At 38.9% G+C, this 27,035-nt stretch overlaps 2 protein-coding genes across 2 annotated transcripts; one reads left to right on the top strand and one right to left on the bottom strand.

Moving 5' to 3' along the window:
- Window positions 1-622: 622 nt before the first annotated feature.
- LOC139453750 (sodium/potassium/calcium exchanger 1-like) lies at window positions 623-1,422 on the bottom strand. The gene is made up of 2 exons (XM_071235217.1): window positions 1,267-1,422; window positions 623-820 (listed from the first exon to the last, which is right to left on the bottom strand). The coding sequence occupies exons 1-2, from the start codon at window positions 1,420-1,422 to the stop codon at window positions 623-625; spliced, it is 354 nt and encodes a 117-aa protein (XP_071091318.1).
- Window positions 1,423-7,853: 6,431 nt separating this feature from the next.
- Window positions 7,854-23,729, top strand: LOC139449936 (uncharacterized). The gene is made up of 3 exons (XM_071231551.1): window positions 7,854-7,997; window positions 21,241-21,837; window positions 23,213-23,729. Exons 2-3 carry the CDS (start codon window positions 21,247-21,249, stop codon window positions 23,552-23,554), a joined length of 933 nt encoding a protein of 310 aa, XP_071087652.1. The 5' UTR covers window positions 7,854-7,997; window positions 21,241-21,246; the 3' UTR covers window positions 23,555-23,729.
- Window positions 23,730-27,035: the final 3,306 nt, after the last annotated feature.

The raw sequence follows: 27,035 nt of genomic DNA, 5'->3' as shown, positions 1-27,035 counted from the left end.
GTTACCCGAAAATGACAAAGGCCATAAAGTACTTACCGAAACCCGTGCACAAAGACACGTGCCACTATCGTTACCATGGCGATTTGGAAGACGATTCCCAATTTCCTACAACATGACAGTTTTACTCAAACATCAGACAATACTGATTGAAACAAGCCACAATGTTCAATCCTTCTTTTGTTGTTTTATCCCCAAGAGATCAGGTTATCTTCTTAACACAGTGTAACGCTCTTTGTAAGCCCATTGCCCTACTGTTTCAGCTAAGGGCTGTAATGTTATATCACCTGATACCTACTTTTTAATACGTTTTATAACGATTACGTACAATGTTTTTCCATGTCACTAGAAGACATTGGTTTCTCATAGACCACCAGCATAGTGTTTGCTGGTGACGTTAATGCTTGAATTTCGCAAGCCATGCAACATGTAAAACGTAAACTAAATAATATAAGCATTCCTCCTCCATCTGCTCCTACTTTTTTCTCCTCCTTCTAATTCTTCTTCCTCTACACTTCACCTCCTTCTGTGTCTTCTCCTTCCAATTCTTCTTCCTTTCGACTTCCTCCCCCTTCTGCTCCTCCTAATTCTTCTTCCTTTCCACTTCCACCTCCTTCTGCTCCTCCTAATTCTTCTTCCTCTCCACTTCACCTCCTTCTGTGTCTTCTCCTTCCAATTCTTCTTTCTTTCCACTTCCACCTCCTTCTGCTCCTTCCAATTCTTCTTCCTTTCCACTTCCACCTCCTTCTGCTCCTTCTAATTCTTCTTCCTCTCCACTTCCTCCTCCTTCTGCAACTTCTTCCAATTCTTCTTCCTCCTCATTCTGCAACTTGTCCTTCTAATTATTCTTCCTCTCCACTTCCTCCCCTTCTGCAACTTTTTCTTCTAATTCTTCTTCCTCTCCACTTCCTCCTCATTCTGCAACTTGTCCTTCTAATTCTTCTTCCTCTCCACTTCCTCCTCATTCTGCAACTTCTCCCTCTAATTCTTCTTCCTTTCCACTTCACCTCCTTCTCCTTCTAATTCTTCTTCCTCTCCACTTCCTCCTCATTCTGCAACTTCTACTTCTAATTCTTCTTCCTCTCCACTTCCTCCTCATTCTGAAACTTCTCCTTCTAAATCTTCTTCCTCTCCACTTCCTCCTCATTCTGCAACTTCTACTTCTAATTCTTCTTCTTCTCCACTTCATCCTCATTCTGCAACTTCTTTCCAATTTGTCTTCCTCTCCACTTCACCTCCTGCAACTTATCCTTCTAAATCTTCTTCCACTCCACTTCCTCCTCCTCCTGCTCCTCCTAATTCTTCTTCCTCTCTACTTCCTCCTTTTGCTCGTTCTTCTAAATCTTCTTCCTCTCCACTTCCTCCTCCTTCTGCTCCTCCTAATTCTTCTTCCTCTCCACCTCCCTCCTTCTGCAGCTTCTCCATCTAATTCTGCTCCTTCTTATTATTTTTCCTCTTGACTTCCTCCTCCTTCTGCAACTTCTCCTTCTAATTCTGCTCCTTCTTATTCTTCTTCCTCTTGACTTCCTCCTCCTTCTGCAACTTCTCCTTCTAATTCTGTTCCTTCTTATTCCTCTTCCTCTACACTTCCTCCCCTTTCTGCACCTATCTACCATTTTCCTAAATTCTTCTCTTCTAATCCTATTCAATCTTCGTCTCCTCTTCCAGCGTAATGAGTAATGAAAAACGCACAGACATGGGTCGCTTCGCAATCTGGTTAGAATCAGAGCTTGGTCCTACCACTGCACAAGTATCTGAGGACATCAAATTACCTGGTGGTAGTCGGCATGAGTCTGTAACCTACCAAGTTGATAATCATTCAAGAGACAAAATGTTGCTGAATCTAATGATTAAATGTAACATTTAGGGACCACCGTCGAATATTAACTTTGTTTAGATGTGGATCTTTGACCATTGCCATGGAAACTGGACGTTTTAACAAACCACCAACCAATCTTCGAGACAGAATGTTTTAGACACTTTAATAACAGAATTATTGAATATGAATTGCAATTTTCAATACCATGTCAATTGTATAATGATTAGACATAAAGACAATATTTAAATACGGTGTGCTATTAAATCCTACATTTACATGTGGCAGATTTAACAAAATTTGTATTTATTTTATCATAATTTATTTCAAAGTCTTACCAGCAAGCACACTTTATAATATGTATAACTTTGGTTGTTACAATGTGTGGTATTGTCATTTACAGATACGAACAGTATCCTACTGATGTTTTATGTATGTAGACCGCCTCCGTGGTAGAGCGCCCGCCCGGAGAGCGGAAGGTCCGGGGTTCGATACCAAGCCACGTCATACCAAAAGACGTTAAAAGATGGCACTTGTTACCCTGTCTGGCGCTCGGCATTAAGGGGCTAAAACAAGGACTGGCCGGCTCGGAGTCAGTATACTGTGTCTGAGGGGGGTATTCATGTTAAACTGCGGCATGGTATATCTCAGTGTGCTAGCACTATACACCGGCATCAGTCCAGACTAATACAAGCAGCCACATATACACACACACACACACATGCACGTCGTTATATAAGTGCAATAATCTTGGACGCGACGTTAAACCCAATTTCACCTCACCTCATCTTTATGTATGTATTTATTGTCTTATTTTTTCTCATAAACCCGTATGTCATATATCATATATCCATGATTTGCATATACAGAGCTTATATAACGCTTGACACATACATAAACTGGATCTCACTTATATATCACTCAATGAAGATACCATATCGTACTAAAAACATTAAAAATACACTCAAATGAGTAATGGTCGAATTTCAGATTCTCGTCAGAAATGTTAATATGAGTCCGGAAGCAGCGAGAAATACAGCTCCATATAACTATTATTACGGAGTTCTATATCAACATGACGTAATTGGTAATCTTGATGCCGTCAAATTTTGGTATTTAAAAGGAAAGAACACTAAAGGACATAAATAAACACTTGAAACATCCGCGCCTATCATATTCAGGGGGAATACGACCAGTTACATCAGATCCCCCGTATTTGAAAAGCAGCGACGTTGACAACCGACACTGCATTATTGTCGTCGGAGCTCACCAACAATTACCAACACAACACCAGCGCTGAATGAATGCCAATTGGCCTGGTAGTTTGTTGGAGAATCGGGCGTCACAACAGCCCACGAATAGTGGCTGTGACGTCACTTCCACACCTATTCCCCAACTCCGTTAATGCATTCATACGTCATAGCGAGCTGGGCGATAACAGTGCTAAACCTTCACAAAAACTGTTACCTTTATATGGTTGTCTGATTTGTTCTTGTCGATATGAGGTGTATATTCTTGAGAGTGTAAATAGAATATGATCAATTCGGCCAGCTCACATTCTCAATCAGGATGGGTTTTTTTTTAATTGTGTTCTCGTTTATATTAATATGTCTCATTTAGATCACGCAGTTTAGCCTTCAAATAGAAACACGGACGTAAATATAGATTCAGTGAAGAAGTAACGTTAGAGTGATTTTATTGAATGGAAAATAATGTATTGGGATCGATGTGTCTATGTCATATATTTTTAGACAGGTGTGGATAGTACACGATCAAGTTAAAGAATATATTTCGCAAGACATTATCATGTAGCTAACAAACTGGTCGTTTCAAACTCAGGATAACTTTATATTCTATAATTGGAGATGACATTTTCAAGCACCTCCCACTGAGATGAATGTAAACACAAATACTCAACACCAACACACCAAATGAACCAAAGTGCGACAATTTTGCCTTTTGTCGCATTGTCTCTTTTTGAATGATCTCTTTTATCTTACTAAAACGCGACAATGCGACAACGCGACATTTTTCAAATCAAAACATGTAGCATTGCCACCCCATAAAAAATGTGTAAAAAACGTTAGAAAACGACGCGATAATGTCCCTTCTAGTATTCCATAATAGACACTGCCTTTGGCAGAGATTTCTTAATGTTTTATGGTCGTCATGTGGACGAAATTTCGAAATTTGACGCATGATGTCCGATATAATTCACTTTTTGACCTGTACCATATGTTCAGGTGTTTTTTCTTTCAGGTGAAAAATTGACTTGACTCTGCATGTGTTTGTGACGGGTGCACCCTTTCGCGAAATCCTGGTATCACCACTAAACATATGCTCATGGTAGAAACGGAATCGTACAATCGACTCTTATTACTTATGATTATGGAAAGAGTTTTTTTCATTTTTTTTCAAAGTAAATCAAACAGCTCATCCTCGCAACCTGTTTGGTTATCAACCTACACAATAACTTTAATCAACCCTTACATAGCAACGTTAAATTGATAATTAAATATCATCCCTAAGGAATCATCACAAATAAAAAAGAAAATGACATGGGCGGAATCCATTCAGTTTAAGCATTAATTAGCCTGCCAGTATAAACTGCATTTTGTATTAAAAATCATTCGACCTAGGTTTTATCAACATCTGAATTAATGGGTAAAGAGGGTTTTACTGGTAAATTTAGCACGACACACTCTACAAATTAACAGGTAAAGACAATTAGTATTCATCAGGTCCTTTCTATTTCACAAGGCAGGTGAGAGCGGTGGATATGATACATAGGTCATCTCAACTATACTTGGGACTTTTTGGCATAAGTATAGCCCGTATACCCTGTGAGTTGCATGTGTATATCATCTCAAAACTGAGCGGGATTTGGTTTTGTCACGAATTAACTTTCAGAAAACGACCCCTACATTGAGTGACTGGATTCCAGATCGTCTAGGAAGTATTTTGGAGGACGACCATTTCAGCTTCAAAGAAAAAATAATTATTTAAAACTCACATATACCGCCATATCTCCTCACGTAAGACCAAAAACAATGCATGTTTGATTTGTTAATATTAAAAGAATATATACATACATTTTATTTGTTCACAAATATATCTGTTCTGACAAAACTCATATCGCATGGTTCAATATGTTTCACGGATATTTCCGCCGTACGTGGTTGCTTCACAACACACCTCTCAAACCTATATATGTATCAAATTCATAGGTCCATTTTCACGAAAATCCTTTACAACCATTTTCGGGGTCACGGGTGGCCCAGTCGTCTGAGGTGTCGGAGTTTCCTGTTCAGAGTTGACTCCCTTGGACACACCAGAAACCTATATATGATCGTAGGTTCGAATTAACATTGTGCTTCATTCCCCCAATATTCCTAAACATCTAAGAGAGGTTGTGTTAGATTTTTAAATCTTCGAATCATGATCAATTCCAACGACTTTTATTATTTTGATAACATTACATATTATTTTATGTGACTAAAGGTGATATTATAATTAACCGCATAATAGAGTCTACATGTAAATGCAATAATTATGGATTTATGAAGTATATTCGTGCAATACAGGATTATTAGTACTATTATTCTCGAATAATACTCCCAAACCAATCACAAAAGTCTGCTAGCTGCAACTCAATCGAGTTATGTGAAAACCATTCGTTTCTATATATTATACAGCACAGCTACCCACACAACATGTCCTATTTCTGACATGACGCATGTCACCCGTAAAGATACCGGGTTAGAATTGGTCTTCAGCAACCTGTGCATGTCTGAAGAGGAGCCCAATGGGATGCTTTCATTAGGGGCGATTAAATGGATCGGGTGGTCAGGCTCGCTGACTTGGTTGATGTATGTCATCATATTCCAATTGCATAGATCGATGCTCATGTTGTCAGTCTTTTGATTGTCTAGTCCAGACTCGATTATTTACAGACCGCAGCCATATAGCTGGAACATTGCTGAGTGCAAAGCAAACAAACAAACAAAGCACACGCACGTAATATGTAACTACTAATATGTAAAGCATTAAGCTTTAAGCATCTCCTGGGAACCCAGCGTTGTCCGTTGTTCCAGATAAGCAGGTGGCGTTAGAGGGGCTAATAAGGATTATTGGAACTTTAATGACACCTCGCCTTAAATGATACATCGAATAAATGAGCCGACCTTGCCTGACATTAACATCAATTAACACCCACTTAATGTCAGATATGTCCAGTGTTTTCCAGTAGTTCGGCAATCGAGCAATTATTTGCATGGTCTTATTTCTGTTACATATATATGTTTCTGTAACGATTATATGTTTTTGTAATGAGTATATGTTTCTGTAACATGCATGTGTTTCTGTAACGTTTAATTGTTTATGTCATGTGCATATGTTTCTGTAAAAAGTCTGTTTCTGTAATGTGTTTATGTTTCTGTAATGAGTATACATTTCTGTAATGTGTATATGTTTCTGTAATATGTATATGTTTCTGTAACGTTTATGTTTCTATTATGTGTTTATGTTTCTGTAATGAGTATATGTTTCTGTAATGAGTATATGTTTCTGTAATGAGTATATGTTTCTGTAATGAGTATATGTTTCTGTAATGTGTATATGTTTCTGTTATGTGCATATGTTTCTGTCATGTGCATATGTTTCTGTAATGTGCATATGTTTCTGTAATGAGTATATGTTTCTGTAATGAGTATATGTTTCTGTAATGTGCATATGTTTCTGTAATGTGTATATGTTTCTGTCATGTGCATATGTTTCTGTTATGTGTGTATGTTTCTCTAACGGTTATATGTTTCTGTAATGAGTATATGTTTTCCTCTAATGTGTATAGGTTTTTGTAACGTGTAAATGTTTCAGATCTGTAATGAATATGTTTCTGTAATGTGTATGTTTCTATTATGTGTATATGTTTCTGTAACGTGCATATGGTTCTGTATGGCGTATATGTTTCTGTAACATGCGTGTATTTCAGAACGTAAGCGTGTTTCAGTTGCGAGTATACGTTTGTGGAACGCGTATATGTTTCTGTAACGTGCATGAATTTCAGAACTAAAGCATGTTTCAGTAACGAGTATATGTTTGTGTAACGCGTATATGTTTCTGTAACGTGCATGTGTTTCTGTAATGTGCCTGTATTTCAGTAACGTGTATATGTTTCTGTAACGTGCATATAGTTCTGTAACGCATGTGTATTTCTGTAACGTGCATGAATTTTTGTAACGTAAACATGTTTCTGTAACGTGCATATGTTTGTGTAACACGTATATGTTTCTGTAACGTGCCTGTGTTTCAATGAGTATATAAGTTTGTGTTACGAGTATATGTTTGCGTAAGGCGTACACGGTCCTGCAACGTGATTGTGTTAATGTGACCTGTATCTCAGTTACCCTGCGCCCGAATCAATCAATGAGCTTCATCTATATGCATTAGCAACGAGAGCAAAATATTGACACATGCTACAAATAACTATCAAGGTTGAATTACGAACGCATGGCATGTTCGCGAAGAGAAAAATCAATGCATTGATTGTTCATTATTCAAATCGCTATCACGCACATTGTGATCAGCAAAAGCATGATATTTGGAATATATCTTATAATTAATGTCACATACTGTATGTCATATATTCTGAGCCAAACACGAACGATTGCCAAAGCTTTTGCGTTGTATACTCTGCTTTCTCCTCATGGAACCGGGGTTACTCGAGCCAAGTGTAACGCTCATTGTTCTAATTATATCATAGATATAGATCTTACGGACAAGTGGTGCGAACACCAACTGACAATGCCATATCGACGCTGAAATATTGAACGCAAAACAGCGGATTTCAGACATCTAAACTGTCGATCTCCTGGTCGATAAGCTATTGTAACGCAGGCAAGTAGATAAGTTCGACGAGGCCAGCGTTACCTGCGCGTATAAACAGTTGCTATAGTAACGGGTGTTTTACGACACCGGTTAGCTGAAGGTCTGGTCTGCCGCTCCTCAGCCTTGTGGTGACATAGTCCAGGCAAAGATTCAGGCCACAATCTTTGACATCGTGACATGAACTTTGATCAAGATTCGTTTTGCCCTTGTCAGCGTGTCGGCAGAAACATGTCTGGTTAAACCATATGTTGGCGAGCTTGACCTACCTGGAAACCAGATACGATACTTAACGCTACAGGTGAGCCTTCAAATGACGTATCTCTGTCTCTGTACCAAACGTTTTATCTAAGGGCTTGGGTGTTTGTGATGGGTTAGATTACACCCGCATCGTGGCTATGACTTCGATAAAATGTCATGCCTAATGTATACACATGGTAAGATCTCTCGTCAAGTGACGTCATTTCATATTGTTCATGAAATTATTTCTACGATCCTTCAATCTCCCTGGGAAAACAAGGATATTGATAAGTTGACGTAAAGGATATCAATGTGTGTACATAGGGGCTATTACCATGTATGCCTATGCCATTGGTGATTACATGTGGGGATATTAATAAAATTATCTCTCTATATATTTTCAATATGGTTGTAGTTGTGGGTGTTTTATTGCATCAGTATTTGTTCAGCTTGTCGTACAAAGTATATAATTCTATACGACGGTGATTGCCAAGAGGGCGAGATGTCTGTGTTCTATTTAATTATTACGACGTAATATACACGACAAAAGACTTACATGTCGATACACTTACACTCAATCATATGTCGATACACTTACATTCAATCATATGTCGATACACTTACATTCAATCACATGTCGATACACTTACATTCAATCATATGTCGATACATTTACATTTAATCATATGTCGATAACACACATTCAATCATATGTCGATACACATACATTCAGTCATACGTTGACACACTTATATTCAATCACATGTTGATACACTTACATTCAATCATATGTCGATAACACACATTCAATCATATGTCGATACACATACATTCAATCATATGTTGACACACATACATTCAATCATATGTTGACACACATACATTCAATTATATGTTGATACACACACATTAACTCATGTGTTGATACACACATATTCAATCATATGTTTACACACTTACATTCAATCACATGTTGATATATTTACATTCAATCACATGTTGGTGCACATACGTTCAATCACATGTTGATACACTTACATTCAATCATATGTCGATAACACACATTCAATCATATGTCGATACACATACATTCAGTCATACGTTGACACACTTATATTCAATCACATGTTGATACACTTACATTCAATCATATGTCGATAACACACATTCAATCATATGTCGATACACATACATTCAATCATATGTTGACACACATAAATTCAACCATATGTTGACACACATACATTCAATTATATGTTGATACACACACATTAACTCATGTGTTGATACACACATATTCAATCATATGTTTACACACTTACATTCAATCACATGTTGATATATTTACATTCAATCACATGTTGGTGCACATACGTTCAATCACATGTTGATACACTTACATTCAATCATATGTCGATAACACACATTCAATCATATGTCGATACACATACATTCAATCATATGTTAACACACTTATATCCAATGACATGTTGATACACTTACATTTTATCACATGTTGATACATTTTACATTCAATCACATGTTGACACACTTACATTTTATCACATGTCGATACACTTACATTCAATCACATGTTGACACACATACATTCAATCATATGTTGATACACACACATTAACTCATATGTTGATACACACATATTCAATCATATGTTTAAACACTTACATACATACATACATACATACATACATACATACATACATACATACATACATACATACATACATACATACATACATACATACATACATACATACATACATACATACATACGGCTTAACTGACAATAATACGGCAGTGGCAAGTCGTGTCGTCATTTCACATTCTACCGAAACATGTCGACTGATGCAATAACGGCAATCCTCAATGGACACGATCTTGTAATTTACAATCATGTTTTTCTTCCTTCCCGACAATGACCCACGCCGTGTTACTGTGATGACCTTGGTGACATTGAAGGTGTCATTAATCCCTTGTGTGAAGCGATAACTACTTTGTGTTGACCGGCCTGGCCGTCATTAACCTCGTTTGTGTTTGCCTTGTATGCACAGGTGGCCATGATTGCACGATGGCAGCCATGTGTAGTTTGTTATATCTGCCTCTTTTCTTGTATACCACGGCTTCAAACAGATAAAAAGATAGATAAAAACATAGCAAATTATCTCCATATCACTTGAAGGAATTCACATTTTTCACCTTATTTCACCCTTCACCTTTCCTTCACCTTTGCAAACAAAAATGATAAAGACTTCGCGACGTGCGTGAGCGTATTTCGTGATAGTTCACGATCCTTATCATCTATATATTGTCACATAACCATCTCGCTTTAAAAAAGATCCAAATAATATAGTATATACGTTGGTATATACTGATTTCTGTGTTGAAAGTAGTTATATGAATCTAAAGTGTAATCACCATAGTGTCAACACCAGAAACTGCGCAGTCTCGATTATCTACTGATTCTACTGAACATAAAAGGCAAAATAGTAATGAATGGAGCAGTGAAAATCAGATATGACACTATGTGTTGTGATATGGTTAAGGTTAATCCCATGGCTTAATATGATTTTTTCTCCTGATTAAAAAAACACACACACCAGGAAGTGTACATTTAAACTACTACCCGGAAGTGACAAACCAAACTAGAAAAAAACACTATCATCCAATAATTGTGATAACAAAAATGACAGCAAGTGTACAATGTACATTTCATCCCCAACTGTCGTGAGACGGTGATCATCACCCGTTATCAGTGTTGATACGAGGTTCTGATTCACGAAAACGTGCGATATCAAGTTTCCTGTACAAGATCACGTAGGTAAGCAAAGGGTTGGCGACGAAGGTCAACCGCACACACTACCTACGTAGTATGTTCATAAATCGATCAAAGGAAATGACGCAGGTGCCCGAAGAACACCTTTAACATTTATTAACCTTCACGAATAACTATCGATATTCACAAGGACTAAAACGGTTCAAATTTAACTATTTTAATATGTTTTAAATATAATGTATTGATATGATGCTTAATTATAGCGATATTCACTGATAAGAAAATTGCAAACGCCATCAAATTAATAAGGCACGAAACCAAATGCTGATAAAAATTGATTTTTATTGAAGCAACTAAACTTTAACTGTGTGGGAAAATATATCGAAAAAATGTTTATCAGGTCTCACATTGATTGCATTAGTTTTTAATCTCACACAATATGCCCCGTGAAGATCTTCATCAACCCATGGTTCTACCCCGGTGAAGATCCGTGTTAGAATTTGTCTTTAGCAACCCATACTTATCGTAGGAGGCGACTTACCAGATTGGGTGGACAGGCATGGTAACAATTGCTTTTGGCGTTGTGCGGATGGAAGAGCTCAACATTTGACATCTTCCACGTCTCTTAGTCTTAATTTGGCCCCGCAATTGCCTCAAAAGTGCAGCATGTGTTCCGTTTATTGTCTGGCCTTTTGGAAAATAGTCATCTAGGTGACGCCCAGAAAACGGAGGCCATAACCTTTCCATCTGTTGGGTTAGTCTTTGCCTTCTTTGGTGGTGGTGTTGCTGTTGGTTATGTCAATGCTTCCACTGTTTCTACTGTTGTTTGGACTAGAACGGGTGAATCCAGGTTTCACACATAGTCATACATCGTTGCAAGAACCTTTATGGATCAACTTCAAACAGAGATAGAGTATCACGAGACATAATTTGCCATGTTCGTTCTTTATCAGAAGTCAGAAGCTTTGGAACCCAAAGAAATGATACCTCATGATTCTTCATTGCCAAAGTTTCTGTGGTAATGGATTGTACTCTCTCCGGGAAATACCTGCTGGACGAGCAATTTGATGCTCAGTCATTCCTTGGTCATCACCACGTTATGCCTTCTCATTATGCGACTGCTGAAGTGGCAGGCCTTCAAGGCTCCCTCTCCCAGGCTTAAATACTGCTGCCAACCTCTTTACGATAGCGTAGGAGGTGGAATCGTTCCCCAGCGTTGAACTTCTTCACGAATGGCTTTTGGTGTTAGGCTCTTTTTCTGCAAGTACTTGATCACTGCACGTTCCTTAGTTTTGTCCATTTTTCAAAGGTCACAGACCCCTGCATATTTTACTGACTTGTCACAGCAAAACAATTTGCTCAATTAACTCAAGGTATTGTGGATATATTTCTATGGCATCATGTAATGGCCATAAGAAAAGCTTCCACTAATACGCAATTCCTTCTATGTGAGGCTCAGAAGTTATTGATCAACCCTCGCAGTATTCTTTCTATAACAGAAAACAGACACATTGATAGTTTATATATGTACATATATGTCGTATGAAATCGATGACATGGTCATTCGAATGTAGGCTTAACACTGTGCAATTGTACACAACAACGGATAGTCTCTCCAACCGATGGACACCAGAGATTCGTACAATCTGCATCTAATGTACTCGGGGAGTTCTGTCCACTCTATTTCCTGGTCACAGTATAGAGGGGGCACGGGTGGCCCAGTTGTCTAAGTCGCCACGATTCGCTGTGGAGAGTTGCGTCCCTTGGGGACGCCAGAAACCTATGATTGTGGGTTCTAATTTCGGTTCCCGGTTTCTAGGTTTATCAGCACCATACCCGTGCTCGTGGGTCTCACCAAATTGGTAAACGTCTGAGATCTGCATCACTTCGGGCTTTCCTCCCACATTAAGCTGACACGCCGTGATATAACTGGAATACTGTTAAAAGCGGCGTTAAACCCAACTCACTCTCTCACTCGCAATAAAGAGGAAATCCATGGTCAAATCATCAACTACAAATGTAATTATACGACACCAATTCGAACGTTAGAACGTTTAAAAATGTATCTGATGTAATACAAACTATAGCTTACGGGGAATCTTTAGTAATCTATATGTCCTTGGTCCCATGCTTTCGCTGTGTAGATTGCCCTATTTTAATATTACAGTTTACTTCCTTGACTTTGTCTTTTTGCCACTATGTGTATCATTACTATTTGATCGTGTTTCATAAGACATGCTTATGATATAGCCGGAATCGTCAGTCGACTCAGTCGAGAGATTTCTTAAGAATATAGAACATGTTTGCTATTTCTTGAATGTTTTTACATTTTAGCTCTGAAAATAAACTTCAATTGATATCATGAGAATTATATGGAACTCTCCCGGAACTTGCTTCACACATTGGTAGAAAACCTCAACTCCGAAGATTCTTAAATTATCTTAATGCGTGTTAAGTTAGATATACATTTACGCACATTTTCTCATTCAGACCCAAAATTATGTAAATGTATTTTAACGTTGTTCATGTTTACAAATGTCTATTCACATTTGTTTGGGATTCTAAATGTCATATTTAAAACATTGTTTAGCCTTGTAACAATATTCACAAGCATTTACAAGTCAGTAAAGGTATGCAATTTTCCAGTGAAGGAGTTCAAAAGATAAATGAGACCCTGAAAGATCGGGGGACATGCACTGGGACTTGATTTCATGTTATCGTCCTCCAATGGCGTGGGACATTGCAAGTAATATCTAGGCATTGTATGTGGGTAAGAGAGAGAGAGAGAGAGAGGGGGGGGGGGGGGGGGGGTATAACCAGATGGTTTTGGGCAATCAAACTGATTGAAGAATTTTAAATGCATTTCCTCGAAAATTACCCCTTTTCGCGAACACCTGGAGTCAACACTGATTTTCAGGGATCCATTCAAAAACTTTAACCACTATTTTGCCTTTAACGTCAAATGGAATCTGTTTCGGTGGATAAACCAGAGTGGTTATTCCCTGGCGTTGACGTTTTAGATCTAAAATCTGCATCGAAAGGGGGTTGCTCTGATAATGATGATCTGTGGTTGAAACTTCATGAAATCCACTAAAGCCCACTATTTAATGTATGTGGTCAACAGACTGAATGGGGTCCTCGGTCAAGGACGATATCGTGTCACCTTTTAAAGTAAATGGATTGTGGATCCAGACACGATTATTTACAATCTGGCCTGATCTATCTACCTTCTTGCTTAACACAAACTCAATAAAACCGCAGTCGCGTTAAGGTACCTTGATCAATATTGTAAATGTTAAGACGTCATGTATAGGAACAAGGTATTAAAAAAACAATGATAGATATATATGCTTTGTGCATCTGTCGTGGTTATGGAGACATCATTCTCCAATGGCGCGGCTCGGTATTTCCATACTTCGATCATTCATATGCAACAACAGTTCTGAGCAACTCCTCGCCGAAACCAGACTTGACAACAAAACCACGAGACAAATCAATAGCAGTCATTGGCATATACTCTTATCGACGGCTATTTTGGGTGTCAGGGACAATGCCTGTGTTTGAAACGAACGACAATGATTTTCACCCAGTGGTGCTATTAATGTCCTCAAATATGATATATGTCCTCACGTTCATTGATAAGCCAATTTACTTAAATACATTCTTGTTGTTCTACATGTTTTAGATCCATTTCAAGAGCTTGGAAGTTGTTAGAAGCGTAATATTTAACATAAACTGCCTTGCAAGTATACACTTGAACATTACCTTTGGCCAAATCATTCAAACGCTACTCGGTTGAAAATAGTCGCAGAAAGAATGCAAACTTAAGGTCCGAAACACAACTATGATACCCGCAACAAATACATCATCGAATCACTCTTTTCTATTGTTTTCATTTTTAACCACCATTAAACAGGCAGTTTACAAAATATGAATGTTAGCAAAAAAAGGACGTAGCATCATAAAAAAGGGTTCTTGGGATGTAATTGGTAATTTGTAGAATTCCTTATTGATCTGAAGTTGACATTGGTTTTTTGTATTTAACTTCGACTGTTATAAGTTGTCAACGATCTCGAGACGTATATGGTGTTTGTGAGAGAGCTTTGTATCCCGAGGCTCACACACAGGGTACATCAGCCCAGAGGTCCGGAATATATGTCGAAAGTTACTTCCTCAAAGCATTCGGATAAACATCGGTTCATTTCCGATATTTAACGCTACTTATGCGAGCTTAGCATGTTACCTTAGATGTGCTCCGATTGATTTCTCTGCGGGCTTTGATCGGGGTACATTGAAAATAATTACCGGCGGCTTAACCAATCAGAAGCTATTATTTTAATGTAAGGTGAGACGATAATTCGTATTTTACTCGTGATGTGAAAATAGGTGTATGTTTCGGTGAGTTGGTTATATATGGTAGAATTACAACCAAATTCTATCGTTGTACAATATTGGATGTATGTCTTGTTTGCACCAAACAGTGCACCTGCGCTCATTTCGAGGCTAGTGACGTATTTATGTGCTGTGACATACGGTTACAACGCATTATCGAATTGCCAAAGGCTGAACCACATATGTTATGAAACACATACGTATGCCAACCAGGATTGATATTTCGCCGCGTTATATGGAGACAGTACAAGTCTTTACTCCCAAGGTTTATCGATCACAGTTCTCAATTCTGTAATCGGTAACTCGTCATCACTCGTTCCTTTCCGTAATATGCAAAGTTTGTCACGGAATGACACGAGTGGTCACGAATTGTACAGTGATCAAGGGAAGTATCAATACTCATGTTCTTGGTGGAATGAATTTGTAACAAAATCAATGATTATGTCATTTTTTGTTTATTTCTAAAAGGTTTTGATTGTGTTGTTGCCGGGAATAAGGCGATAGAAAACGAAAACCCTCGTTCCAAACTGGTTTCACTTTTGGTTCGCGCAGTGAGCAGAGCGCTCTAGGCAACAGGCGGTGGCCACGAAATACGGTACAAATCCGCACCATATGCGTAGTGTTGTTTATTACGAATGCAAATTCACACAAGGAACATGTAAACATAACGAAATTTTGTTTTGGGAGATAACTGTAACGAACAGCTCTGCCTTCACGTCATATTTAAGGCCGCCCCCATTCGTTTTCATTCGACACCGATACCTAATGCATGGATTCGCTAAAACTGACCATGTTAAGTCAATAATTACCACACCTGATGAATTCGCTAAAACCGACCTCGTTATATCAATAATTACCACACCTAATGAATTCGCTAAAACCGACCTCGTTATATCAATAATTACCACACCTAATGAATTCGCTAAAACCGACCTCGTTACATCAATAATTACCACACCTAATTGATTACCTGCAACCGACCCAGTTATATATCAATAATTACCACACCGAGTTATACCAATACTTAATTTAAGGATTAAGGAAATCTAATGAACAAATATGTCTCTTTTAGTAAAATGTAAGGCAATTTTGTTTCCAGTACTTTCTGCAGCAAATTATATTTTCATATGACATAGTAGTGAAAAATGCAACGGCTCACTGATTGACACATGGCGTCAAATTGTCAGATCAAATCCCACAGTCTATCAGACCACCCATCTCAAGTGGTCAAATATTAGCAACACCCAGCCAGTCGTATAAGGCGCCGCCCTTACGCGTGCCAAAATCCAGGTATGAATTTGGATACGAATCCAGATTTGCTGTGATGACGCTTCTGTGCTTGTCAGTGCTCATGTGTTACACCAAAGTGGTACACGTCTAAAATGTGTTGCCCCTAGCGGAAGCATGACAACCCACGATTTAACGGCAATACTGTTCAAACTGATGCCGTGGCGGTCTAGTTGATAGAGCGTCTGCCCGGAAAGCGGAAGGTCGGTGGTTCTTACCCGGCGACGTTAAAAGATGGTACTACTTGTTGCCCTGCCTGGCGCTCGGAATAAAGGGGCTAAAACAGACCGCCGTCATATAGCTGGAATATTGTTGAGTGCGGCGTTATACAACAAACAAAACAAACGAAGCTCATCTCGGGTACACGGATGGTCCGCCCAGTGCGTCTTGTCACAACTACGTGAGGACCGCCTCCGTGGCCTTGTGGTAGAGCGTCCCCCCGGAGAGCGGAATGTCAGGGGTTCGATCTTCGGCCGCGTCATACCAAAAGACGTTAAAAGATGGTACTTGTTGTTACCCTGTCTGGCGCTCGGCATTAAGGGGTTAAAACAAGGACTGTCGGCTCGGAATCATATACTGTGGGGTGGGATATTCATGTTAAACTGCGCATGGTATTTCAGTGGGCTTGCACTCTAAAACCGGCATTAGTCTTGGCTAATACATGCAAACAGACACATGCGCATGCACGTTGCTATTGAAGAGCCATTATGTTGACCGTGACGTTAAACCCCATTTCATCTCACCTCAAAGCAACGTTAACCCAAACTAACCAACTCGTGCATTTTTTACAATGACCGTCATTCATCATTCTCTGTGAGCAAACCATAGTCACGATCCTTCCCACTTATAAAGTGGCTGAGGTTGCTGGACATAACGTGTCTCCTACTGATACAAATCACCGCACTGTTTCCAGTGTTTGTCATTTAACGTCGGTGATGCTGAGTCAGCTCCGATGCATGTCAGCTAAGAGGGAAATTGTATCGATAAACAGGTACATCAATTATTCAGCGCTGATTGCTTAGAAGATCAATTCAGGTCGCGACAATGAAAACCTCACACTCCCAGTCGATTCCAGCCGATATTGACTGCATTTGAAGGTAGTCCCCGCCTACGAGTTTTCAAGGTAATTTATCTACTGACACGCGGGTATAGCGTGTTCAGAATATGATGAATGGGAATCTCATGCGTTGGTTGTTTGACCACAATTATTCCGACCTGTTGAAGCAAATTAAAAGATATTACGAATGTAAAACATTTCCGTTTTTTGTCATATATTTAATTTTCAAAAGTAAGGTTTAATTCAAACACAGGTAGTACGTTATTTTACACCAGGAGTAAGCCACCAGCCACCGGATTTGATTGAAATCGCTTACATAGTAGAATTTGCCTCAGTTTGATGTTTTGCTGCATTTCCTGTGTTTTTAGGGTGGACAATTGGCTTGCCGTTGCATGTGTTTGTGACGGGAGCCATCGGTGGGCAGAGTACGCTATTTTTCGCGAACACCTGGTGCCATCACTATTTGAATGCGTTTCATGGACGTATGCTATTAATACAGTCTGAATCGCACAATTGACTTGATCATGGAAAGGGTTCTGTAGCTTTTTATTCATATTAACCACTTGTTTGACTGATCCAGATTCGATTATGATCTGTCGTGGAATGACTGAACGGTTGTTGACTGCTGAATAACACAACAAACTAGATCAAAGTTAAAGTTTGCATAGCCCCAGTAAAGCCCTCAAAAGGTATATTTATGGTAGACATGTAGGAACATTTTCAAATGTGACTATTTTGGCTTGTATCATACGTTTCCGTGATGTTTGGAAGTAAACAATTGACTTGTCCTTGCATGAGTTTGTGACGGGTGTCACAGTCTGGGCAGAATGGGGTCACCATTTTGCGAACACCTGGTATCATTACTATTCGATAGATAGGGTCGGTCGGGTAGTCTAGTGGTTAAAGCGTTCGCTCGTCACGCCGAAGACCCGGGTTCGATTCCCGACATGGGTACACTGTGTGAAGCCCATTTCTGGTGTCCCCCGCCGTGATATTGCTTGAATATTGCTAAAAGCGGCGTAAAACCACACTCACTCATTCACTACTATTCGATAGGGATTCAGAAACACATGTTTATGATACAGTCGGAATCGTACAATCGACACTGCTTTTAGCAGAGGTTTATGATTCTGTAAAGGGTTAAGTAGCATTTCGTTTATACTACTAACAACAACTGATTTGACTGACCCAGGTTTCATTTTTATCCGTCATTGTATGACTGAAATACTGTTGACCGCCGAGTAAAACAACAAACAGGGTGAAATTAAAGCTAGAATAATGTTTAGCATAGCGTTTGTTTGTATGCTTGTATGTTTAACGGTACACCCAGCAATATTCCAGCTATATGAAGGCGGTATATACATAATAACAACTGGACGTGACAATCCGGTGCTTGACATTATGAGCATCTACCTACACGCACCCGTTAGTCGCCGTATTATGATCTCAGTACGCCATCTTAAAATCAGGGATGAAACCTGATACGCTTCTCTAATCCAAGTCTTTTCCTTATCTGTAGGGGCGGTCGGGTAGCCTAGATGTTAAAGCGTTCGCTCGTCACGCTGAAGACCCGGGTTCGATTCCCGACATAGGTACAATGTGTGAAGCCCATTTCTGGCGTCCCCCGTCGTGATATTGCTGGAAAATTGCTAAAAGCGGCGTAAAACCATACTCACTCACTCCTTTTCTGTAAAAAACAATAACCGTGTTCCAGTCAACTGGAATATCACGATGTACGACATAAGACGTGTTTCAACCTCATGACATGGCATTTCACAGATATCTCTTTGACGCTTTAGAAACGAATTACGCCACGTCACATCACGCACGACGGGAGTGTCAAGTGTCAATGATCGCTCGCTAGTAAATTAATATCACGGTTGGTTATTCGTGATTCGTGGGTTCATCCCTCAAGTGTATATCAATTCACACTATAAATATTAAGATCATAGGTAATATTTCAGAAACAAATAGCTTCTTTCTTCGTCGTCTGTTAGATTTGATCCTACTGGCTGTCTACTACGTGTTTCGAATTAGTGTGTTACAAAAAGCGTTTTACGATCACTGACTTTTTCCGTTTGCGAATTTTAATTTTTGATTAATTTATAATATCACGTGGCGTGTTAAATGCTGGTCAGTCGTTAGGTGGATGAAAACATCATAGGAATTAACGGTGATAATAACAAATTGATACAATTGGTTTATTTTGTATATGTATCTCGAATCACACGATATATCGAACAGGAGAGGCTGTCCGTTGTGTTCGAGACAAAGGAGTTATACGTTCTGTGATTTCTTTATACAACCACAGCGATTGAAAATCGTAGCAATACTGCAAAGGATTAACCCCTTTAGAACCTACAGTAAACTACGGTTATAACGAACACGCTTATAACGAACTGACGGATATAACGAACTTACTTTTTTGTCCCTAAAATTTGCTGTAGTTATGCTGTATATATGCTTATAACGAACTACGGTTATAACGAACTAAAATTAGTGGTCCCTTTGGGAATTTATCTCACCGACATGTTTAAATATGACATTGTAAAAGAACTATAACACAATCAAAATTGATAGAAAACAGCTGTCCGATTGAGCGGAGGTTAGCATGTGCTGCTACGTGACTTTCATTGATTCGGCAAAAGCGTACGGCTTTTAACTTGTAAGCGGGTGTAAGGAATTTATTCTCACACCAATCAGATCTCATCATTCTGACATGGAAGTATGATAATCGTCGTTGTTTTATCAATATCACTAAACACGTTCTTTTGTCTGGGACTAATCCAATGAGTTTCCATCATAGGACTGTAATTTACACCAACCAGGATGTAGGCATCCTTAGCCCCTTTCAATGGTTGCCACAGTGTATCACCGTCGAGAAGGTGTGGACGTCTTTCAAAGACGTCAATGGTGATAATGTTGTTATTGCACCAGATGCTGTATTTGCTATGAAGGGGTCTTGTTTTCAAGGAAACCTGAAATGTCAAGATACCGCTTGTTTGGAGATAAAACAATGTTTAAGGAAACCCATAAAATCAATATCTCGCTCGTGTTATAACGCGGTCAATGGCCTTTTTTGGAACCAGAGATAGCATATGATAGCATATGCAAGCGAATTATATTTTCCGCAGCTGACAGCAGTTTTTGGATTCACGAAATCGGTGTAAGCATTACGTTACAATATAAAACGTCATTAGCAGGGAAAATAACCAGTTCCGATTATCCGTCGAAACAAACCTCTGTCAGCAAGTTTTACTGGATTCCAGACGCAGTGAAAGAAAGCAAGTGCGACTGTATTACGTTTGGACGTGGGCGTTCAGGGAGTGGGAGACCCTTTTGTCTGCGAATGATTCGTATTCATGGAAGCTGGAGCTTATGTCTTACTACAGGACAAATTTGGAGATTGTTTATAAGCATATAGGTATTACTATTCATTTACGTATACCGTATATGTCCGCGAGACAATCTTATATATTTTAATAGCCCGTACTTTGACCCAGGATTCTGCCGAAACCATGACGTCGTCGTAAATACCATATCGAGTTAATGGTGTTCGAGTCAACGACGTTTCATTATACAGAGGTCTTACATTAATTCTAAAATGTAATTTGGTTTTGTGATAATACGATGGTCGAAGAATGCTGCTATTATTATAATATAATTTAATATGAACTTTTCCATTTATAATGTACCTATATGTAATAGTTTCATGACTGGAAAAAATCTGGATGGGACATACTTGAAGACGTCATGAACTTTCTCTTTTTTCAGATCACCATGTTCATGACGCCAGTCATCTCGGGGTCGTCCCGTGTGAGCAGCGACGCATTTGGTCTTATGCCCCTCAATGCGCTAAATGGCTCCGACTCAACGTTCCCCATGTGCTCGGACACATCATCCGCCATTGTTCCACCGTCGTATGAAGAAGCAATGACGAGCGTTCTTTGCGGTAGTTTGGCGTTCGACGTTCAAAGAGATTCCCGAAATCCGTCACCCACCACCCCTCGGTCCAGAAAACTCGAGTCCTCGCCGAGAAATTTCAAGATGTCTCCCACACCCTCGCGTGTTGCCCCCGTGACTCCTCGGGAAGATGACGTCATGATTTGTCTCTCCCATGAACATAACGATATTTCACTGCTCCGTTCGTCGCCGATTCCCCACATACAGACTGACAAAGCTTATAGAAGTTCAAGGTCACCGCAGCTGAAGAGAAATAACTCGGACCCACCCCCGGCTTATGATGACGTAGTGAACATGCCTCGTAACGCCACTTCATGTCCATCCTTTCAACGCTCAAGAAGCGTCGACTATTCGATTGAGTCCGCCAACATCAGTGTTATCAGCGCATCAGGGGTGCATGGTTACGTGGTAAGTACTTCAAATAATAATAATAATAATAATAATAATAATAATTCGATCATTTTATCTTAATCTGTAAATAATAATAATAATAATAATAATAATAATAATAATAATAATTCATTTGTATGGCGCATTTTCCATGCCAGATATCAAGCTCTAAGTGCACCATAATTTCCCCGGTCAATGAAAGTTGAGATTACTTCTGTTTCAATGAAGAGAGTCTCTGGGCTCCTTTTTATTCCATTTTATTGCGATAAGTTTGTTTCTTCAGAATATGTTCATTGCAGAGACTAGATGATAGTGTAGATATTTCTATTTCTGTTAAACAAACAGGTAAAAAAAACCTTTCACTAAAAACAAATTTAATCAAAACAGATCGTGATTTCTTGTTTTTAGATTTTATAAAGGGCAACATTTTTATGTTCGCAATTCAAGAAGTAATATGATATCTTACGACATTTACAAAATCCATTTGGATTATATTTCCCTCTGGCTCTCAAAAGTTAAAGATTGCATTTTCACAACCAGAAGAAACTATGAAACTCATATTTCTCTTTAAACATTGGATCATTAAGATATATAATATAACCATGCTGGTGTTTGCTAATATCTTGTGGTCATATTAAAAAAAGTAATAGGGCAAGTAATTGTGTAACATTTATGTGTTTGTCTGTTGACAAAGATGTTAAGGAAGAGGTCGAACACCCTATTGTTTAGTTGATGTTTTGGTAAAATGGCAGGCAAAGGGAGAATAAAGACTCGCCTCATATATACAGTAAACAGCGGTTATAACGAACCCAAAGGGACCATTAATTTTAGTTATAACCTTAGTTCGTTATAGGCATATATAGGGACAATTTTAGGGATAAAAAAGTAAGTTCGTTATATCCGTCAGTTCGTTATAAGCGTGTTCGTTATAACCGTAATTGTGGAGTTTATTTATGAAGAATGCTTCCATGTTAAAGTCGCTTCCTATGGGTGTTTGGTATGGAATTATATATATTGTTCAGCTCTGTATATTTATTTGCATACTGTATATATGAATAGCTTACGTATAGGTCTTCAACGATGTCAAAGGGAAACTACGATACTTTAAATATACTATATCAAAATAAACACCCCTTTGTGAGTTATGGAAGTGTTTATTTGTTGACGCACCTTAACTGAGGAATTGATATCGGTTGGAAGCCGTTTTGAGTGAATGAGAATGATTTTACGCCGCTTTTAGAATTCCTGCAATATTACGTCTGTAGACACCAGAAATGGGCTTCACACATTGTACCCATGTGGGGAATCGAACCCGGGTCTTCGTCGTGACGGGGTCTGGGGGTATCCTTGTGATGAATCATCTTAATTATTTATTTCACTTTTAATTTTTCAGTTATCAGAGATTGAACAAAGTTTGCATACGAAACGACAAAAGAAGAAGCGCATGCGCCACGTGATGTGTGGATCTGTGACTGTGGCTATAGTAGTCGTGATCCTGGTGGTCATCGTGCTAATGACTTCCGGTACCCTTCTGTCAAACAATAGTCAAGGTCATTCTGCGCAGACGACAACTCAAGCAACGAACGCGGAGCACCATGAACGACTTGTCAGATCCACATTCTTTACACAAATCAACCTAAGGGCAAACGGACTGAAAATGACACGTGTCGTAGGTCTTCGAAATGGACGTTCTGCAAATGGTGGCCAAGTCAACAATGTCTCTACTGCCTTGTAGGATGCGGAATATTATCATGTTTAAATCGTAGGTGCTGAAAAGAATCACATTTTCATAAAAATCCTTCACAGCCATTGTCGGTGTCACGGGTGTCCCAGTCGTCACAGGCGTCGCAGTTCGCTCTAGAGAGTTGCCTCCCGTAGGTGTGCCAGAAACCTATGATCGAGGGTTCGAATCCCGGTGATTATGTTTCTCAAATTGTCAGCACCATACCCTTGCTACCCAAAGTGGTAAACGTCTAAGACCTGCATCACTTCGGGTTTTCCTACCACATCCAGCTGACACTTTTATAACTAAATTAATGTTCAATGGCATCACACGACATCCCAAACACAAATACGTATAATTTTGCATTCAACGGGATATTCTCTATTGTGTTATATCATCCGTCATATCAGCTAAAGCCAAATCACTGTAAACATCCTCCATAACATATTGAAAATATCTGCATGTTTCACATTTTCCGAAATCCCCACCGTCAGCCTCATTTCAAGTATATTTTGAAATACAGTAAACTACGGTTATAACGAACACGCTTATAACGAACTGAACGATATAACGAACTTATTTTTAGTCCCGACCTTTTGTTGTATAAGTTCTGTTTATATGCTTATAACGACGACAGTGGTTACAAATTAAATTATGGGGTCCCTTCGAGTTCGTTATAACCGTAGTTTACTGTATACATATCAGATAACATGTGATAACAAAAAAAAATCACATTCTTAATGACAATTGTTCGCACGTTTTCAAGAAGCATATAATCTTTCTTAAGCGTCGTCAATACTCCGAACGTCTAAAACCTGCATCACTTGAGTATTTCGACCAATGAAGATCCGGGGAGAGAATAGGGTGCGCTTGTACAAAACAACCTTAGCGCTACGACTGTCGTAAGTCTATGTTAAGGTATGGGAGTTACGATCACCTTAGCGTTAAGATCGCTCTGTACAAGGGCACCCAGGCCTTCAGCTACCCATGCTTGTCGTAAGAGGCAACTATACTTGTCGTAAGCGGCGACTAACGGGATCGAGTGGTCAGGCTCGCTGACTGGGTTGATGCATGTTATCGTATCCAATAGCATAGATCGGTGCTCATGATGTCAATCACTGGATTGTCTGGTCCAGACTCGATTATTTACAGACCGCCGTCATATAGCTGGAATATTGCTGAGTGCAGTGTTAAACAACAAACAAACAAAACAAACTTAATATGTATTTCGCCCACACTAAGCTGATATCCCGTGGAAACTATTCGAAGCAACAGAAAACACAACTCACTCACTCACTACACTTATTCACGTCCCTTAATATCCGGAACATGTCTGATACGATGAGATGGGACAACTCACTCACTCCGAGCTGAAACCAATATTTGAATCAACCTAAGTGCTTGACGTACAAATCCGTGGCATTCGATTACTTTCCCCTAAAAGTCGACAAAACCGCGTTTTGCGGTGTACTATGTTATTTACTGTTGTATTCGCGCCAGTATCATACATTCACGAGTATATTCATGTAGTGTAAATGTAGTATCAATATAGTCCCATATAATTATTATATTATTTTATTTCACATTTCTATCTCAAACAGCTTTAAAAATACATTCACATTTTTTATATGTTTTATTTTGATTAAAGCTGAAGGTAATCCAATATGTATAATTGGTATATATGTGTTTGTCAAATGCACGTTTATTGAATGGGGCATATGTTACAGACAAGCCTGGTTGAGGGATCATATGTGCTATGTAATGAGAGGCAACAGAAACAATATATCTCCATATGTTTGACTTTCAACAGAAAATACCTTAAGCTAGCAATACTATATGAAACATGAACTGTACTGGCGCTTAGCTCTCAAAGAATACTTCACCGTGGTTTTATTTATTATAACATAATTTGATTGTTTAAAATGTTAGCTTTAAAAAATTGCATTATACACAACTGCTGATGGGTGTCTTAGTCACGTTATCTTTGAAAATCCATCAATCTTAATGGCACACATTTACAACACTTCAAACATGATAGGGGTCATGTGGTTGCAAATATATTTCTTACCCCTTCATTTGATCAATTTGTTTTTACACAAAAGTACCACGCATTACTTTCTACAAACTGTTGCGGGAATGAGTGATGGTTAAATGTACCATTGTCAAATTTAACAACCGTTCTTTCAATTTAGAATTATATAAATTCAAACTCAGTATACTTTCTATTGCCACTCAGTTTAATTTACATACACTGCTTAACATTTGCTAAGGACCACACATTTGACTAAAGACGCTGGTTCTCTGCAAACGTTGAGTAGTATATGATATATATTTATGTATACAGTAAACTACGGTTATAACGAACACGCTTATAACGAACTGACGGATGTAACGAACTATTATTTTGGTCCTGTCTATTTGCTGTATATATTACGTACATTTGCTTATAACGAACTACGGTTATAACGAATTAAAATTAGTGGTCCCTCTAAGTTCGTTATAACCGTAGTTTACTGTATATCTAAACATTAGTGACAGGAATGTGCTTTTGTTAGTAACAATAATATTTGTGACCTTTGTGACCCGATGGTGCTTTGTAAATATTTCGAAAAATGTATTTTCATATGCGTTTAGACATTGTACATGAAACTTCGCATTTGATATGTAACTGTATGTCGTTTTTTCACTGAAGGTTAGAAGCATGTCGTTAATACACACAACATATTTTCTGTTGTTTATCAGGGGAAATATAGACACACAGCTAAATAGTGGATAGAACGTCTACCTAGAGGGCGGAAGGTCCGGGTTTGATCACCTGACCGCGTCATACCAAAAGACGTTAAAATATTGTACTTGTTGTTACCCTGCCTGGAGCTCGGGAATAAGGAGATAAGAAGAACCTGGTCGGCTCTGAGTCAGTATACTGCGTGTGACGGGGTATCCATGTTAAACTGCGACATGGTACCTCGGTTTGGCTAGCTCTATGCAACCGGAATAAATTCAGACTTTGTAATCAGTGTTACAAGATTGATGTACGTTATGATGGTTAAGTTATCATACTCTTGGTTTTGCTGATTTGAGGAACACGTTTGGGGCACGGGTGGCACAATCGTTTAAGGCATCGTAATTCGAGTGACCCCCCTTATATTTATAAGCAGCCAGTGATTGTGGGTTCGAATCGCGGGTCGCCCGGATTATGATAGGTTTGTGCTCGTGGGTTTCACCAAAAGTGAAACTTAAGGCTTATACGGCCTGCATCACTTCGGGCTTTCTTTCTACATCAGGCTGACACACCGTGAAATAACTGAAATACGGTTGAAAGTGGCGTAAAATCAAACTCACTCACTCACTCAAAAGAAATGCTAGAATCCCAGTAAGCTCAAGTCTAGACCCTCTTATAAAACAGGTTATTGTTCGGGGCAACTAGCTTGATGAGTCAGCAGTTGTATATATTTGTACTCATTTGAAACGAGTGAGTTGGGTTTAACGCCGC

This window comes from Haliotis cracherodii, unplaced genomic scaffold, assembly GCF_022045235.1.
Source record: "Haliotis cracherodii isolate W230 unplaced genomic scaffold, xgHalCrac1.p SCAF_10, whole genome shotgun sequence".
Lineage (NCBI taxonomy): Eukaryota > Metazoa > Mollusca > Gastropoda > Lepetellida > Haliotidae > Haliotis > Haliotis cracherodii.
This window is presented reverse-complemented; position numbering and strand designations above follow the sequence as displayed.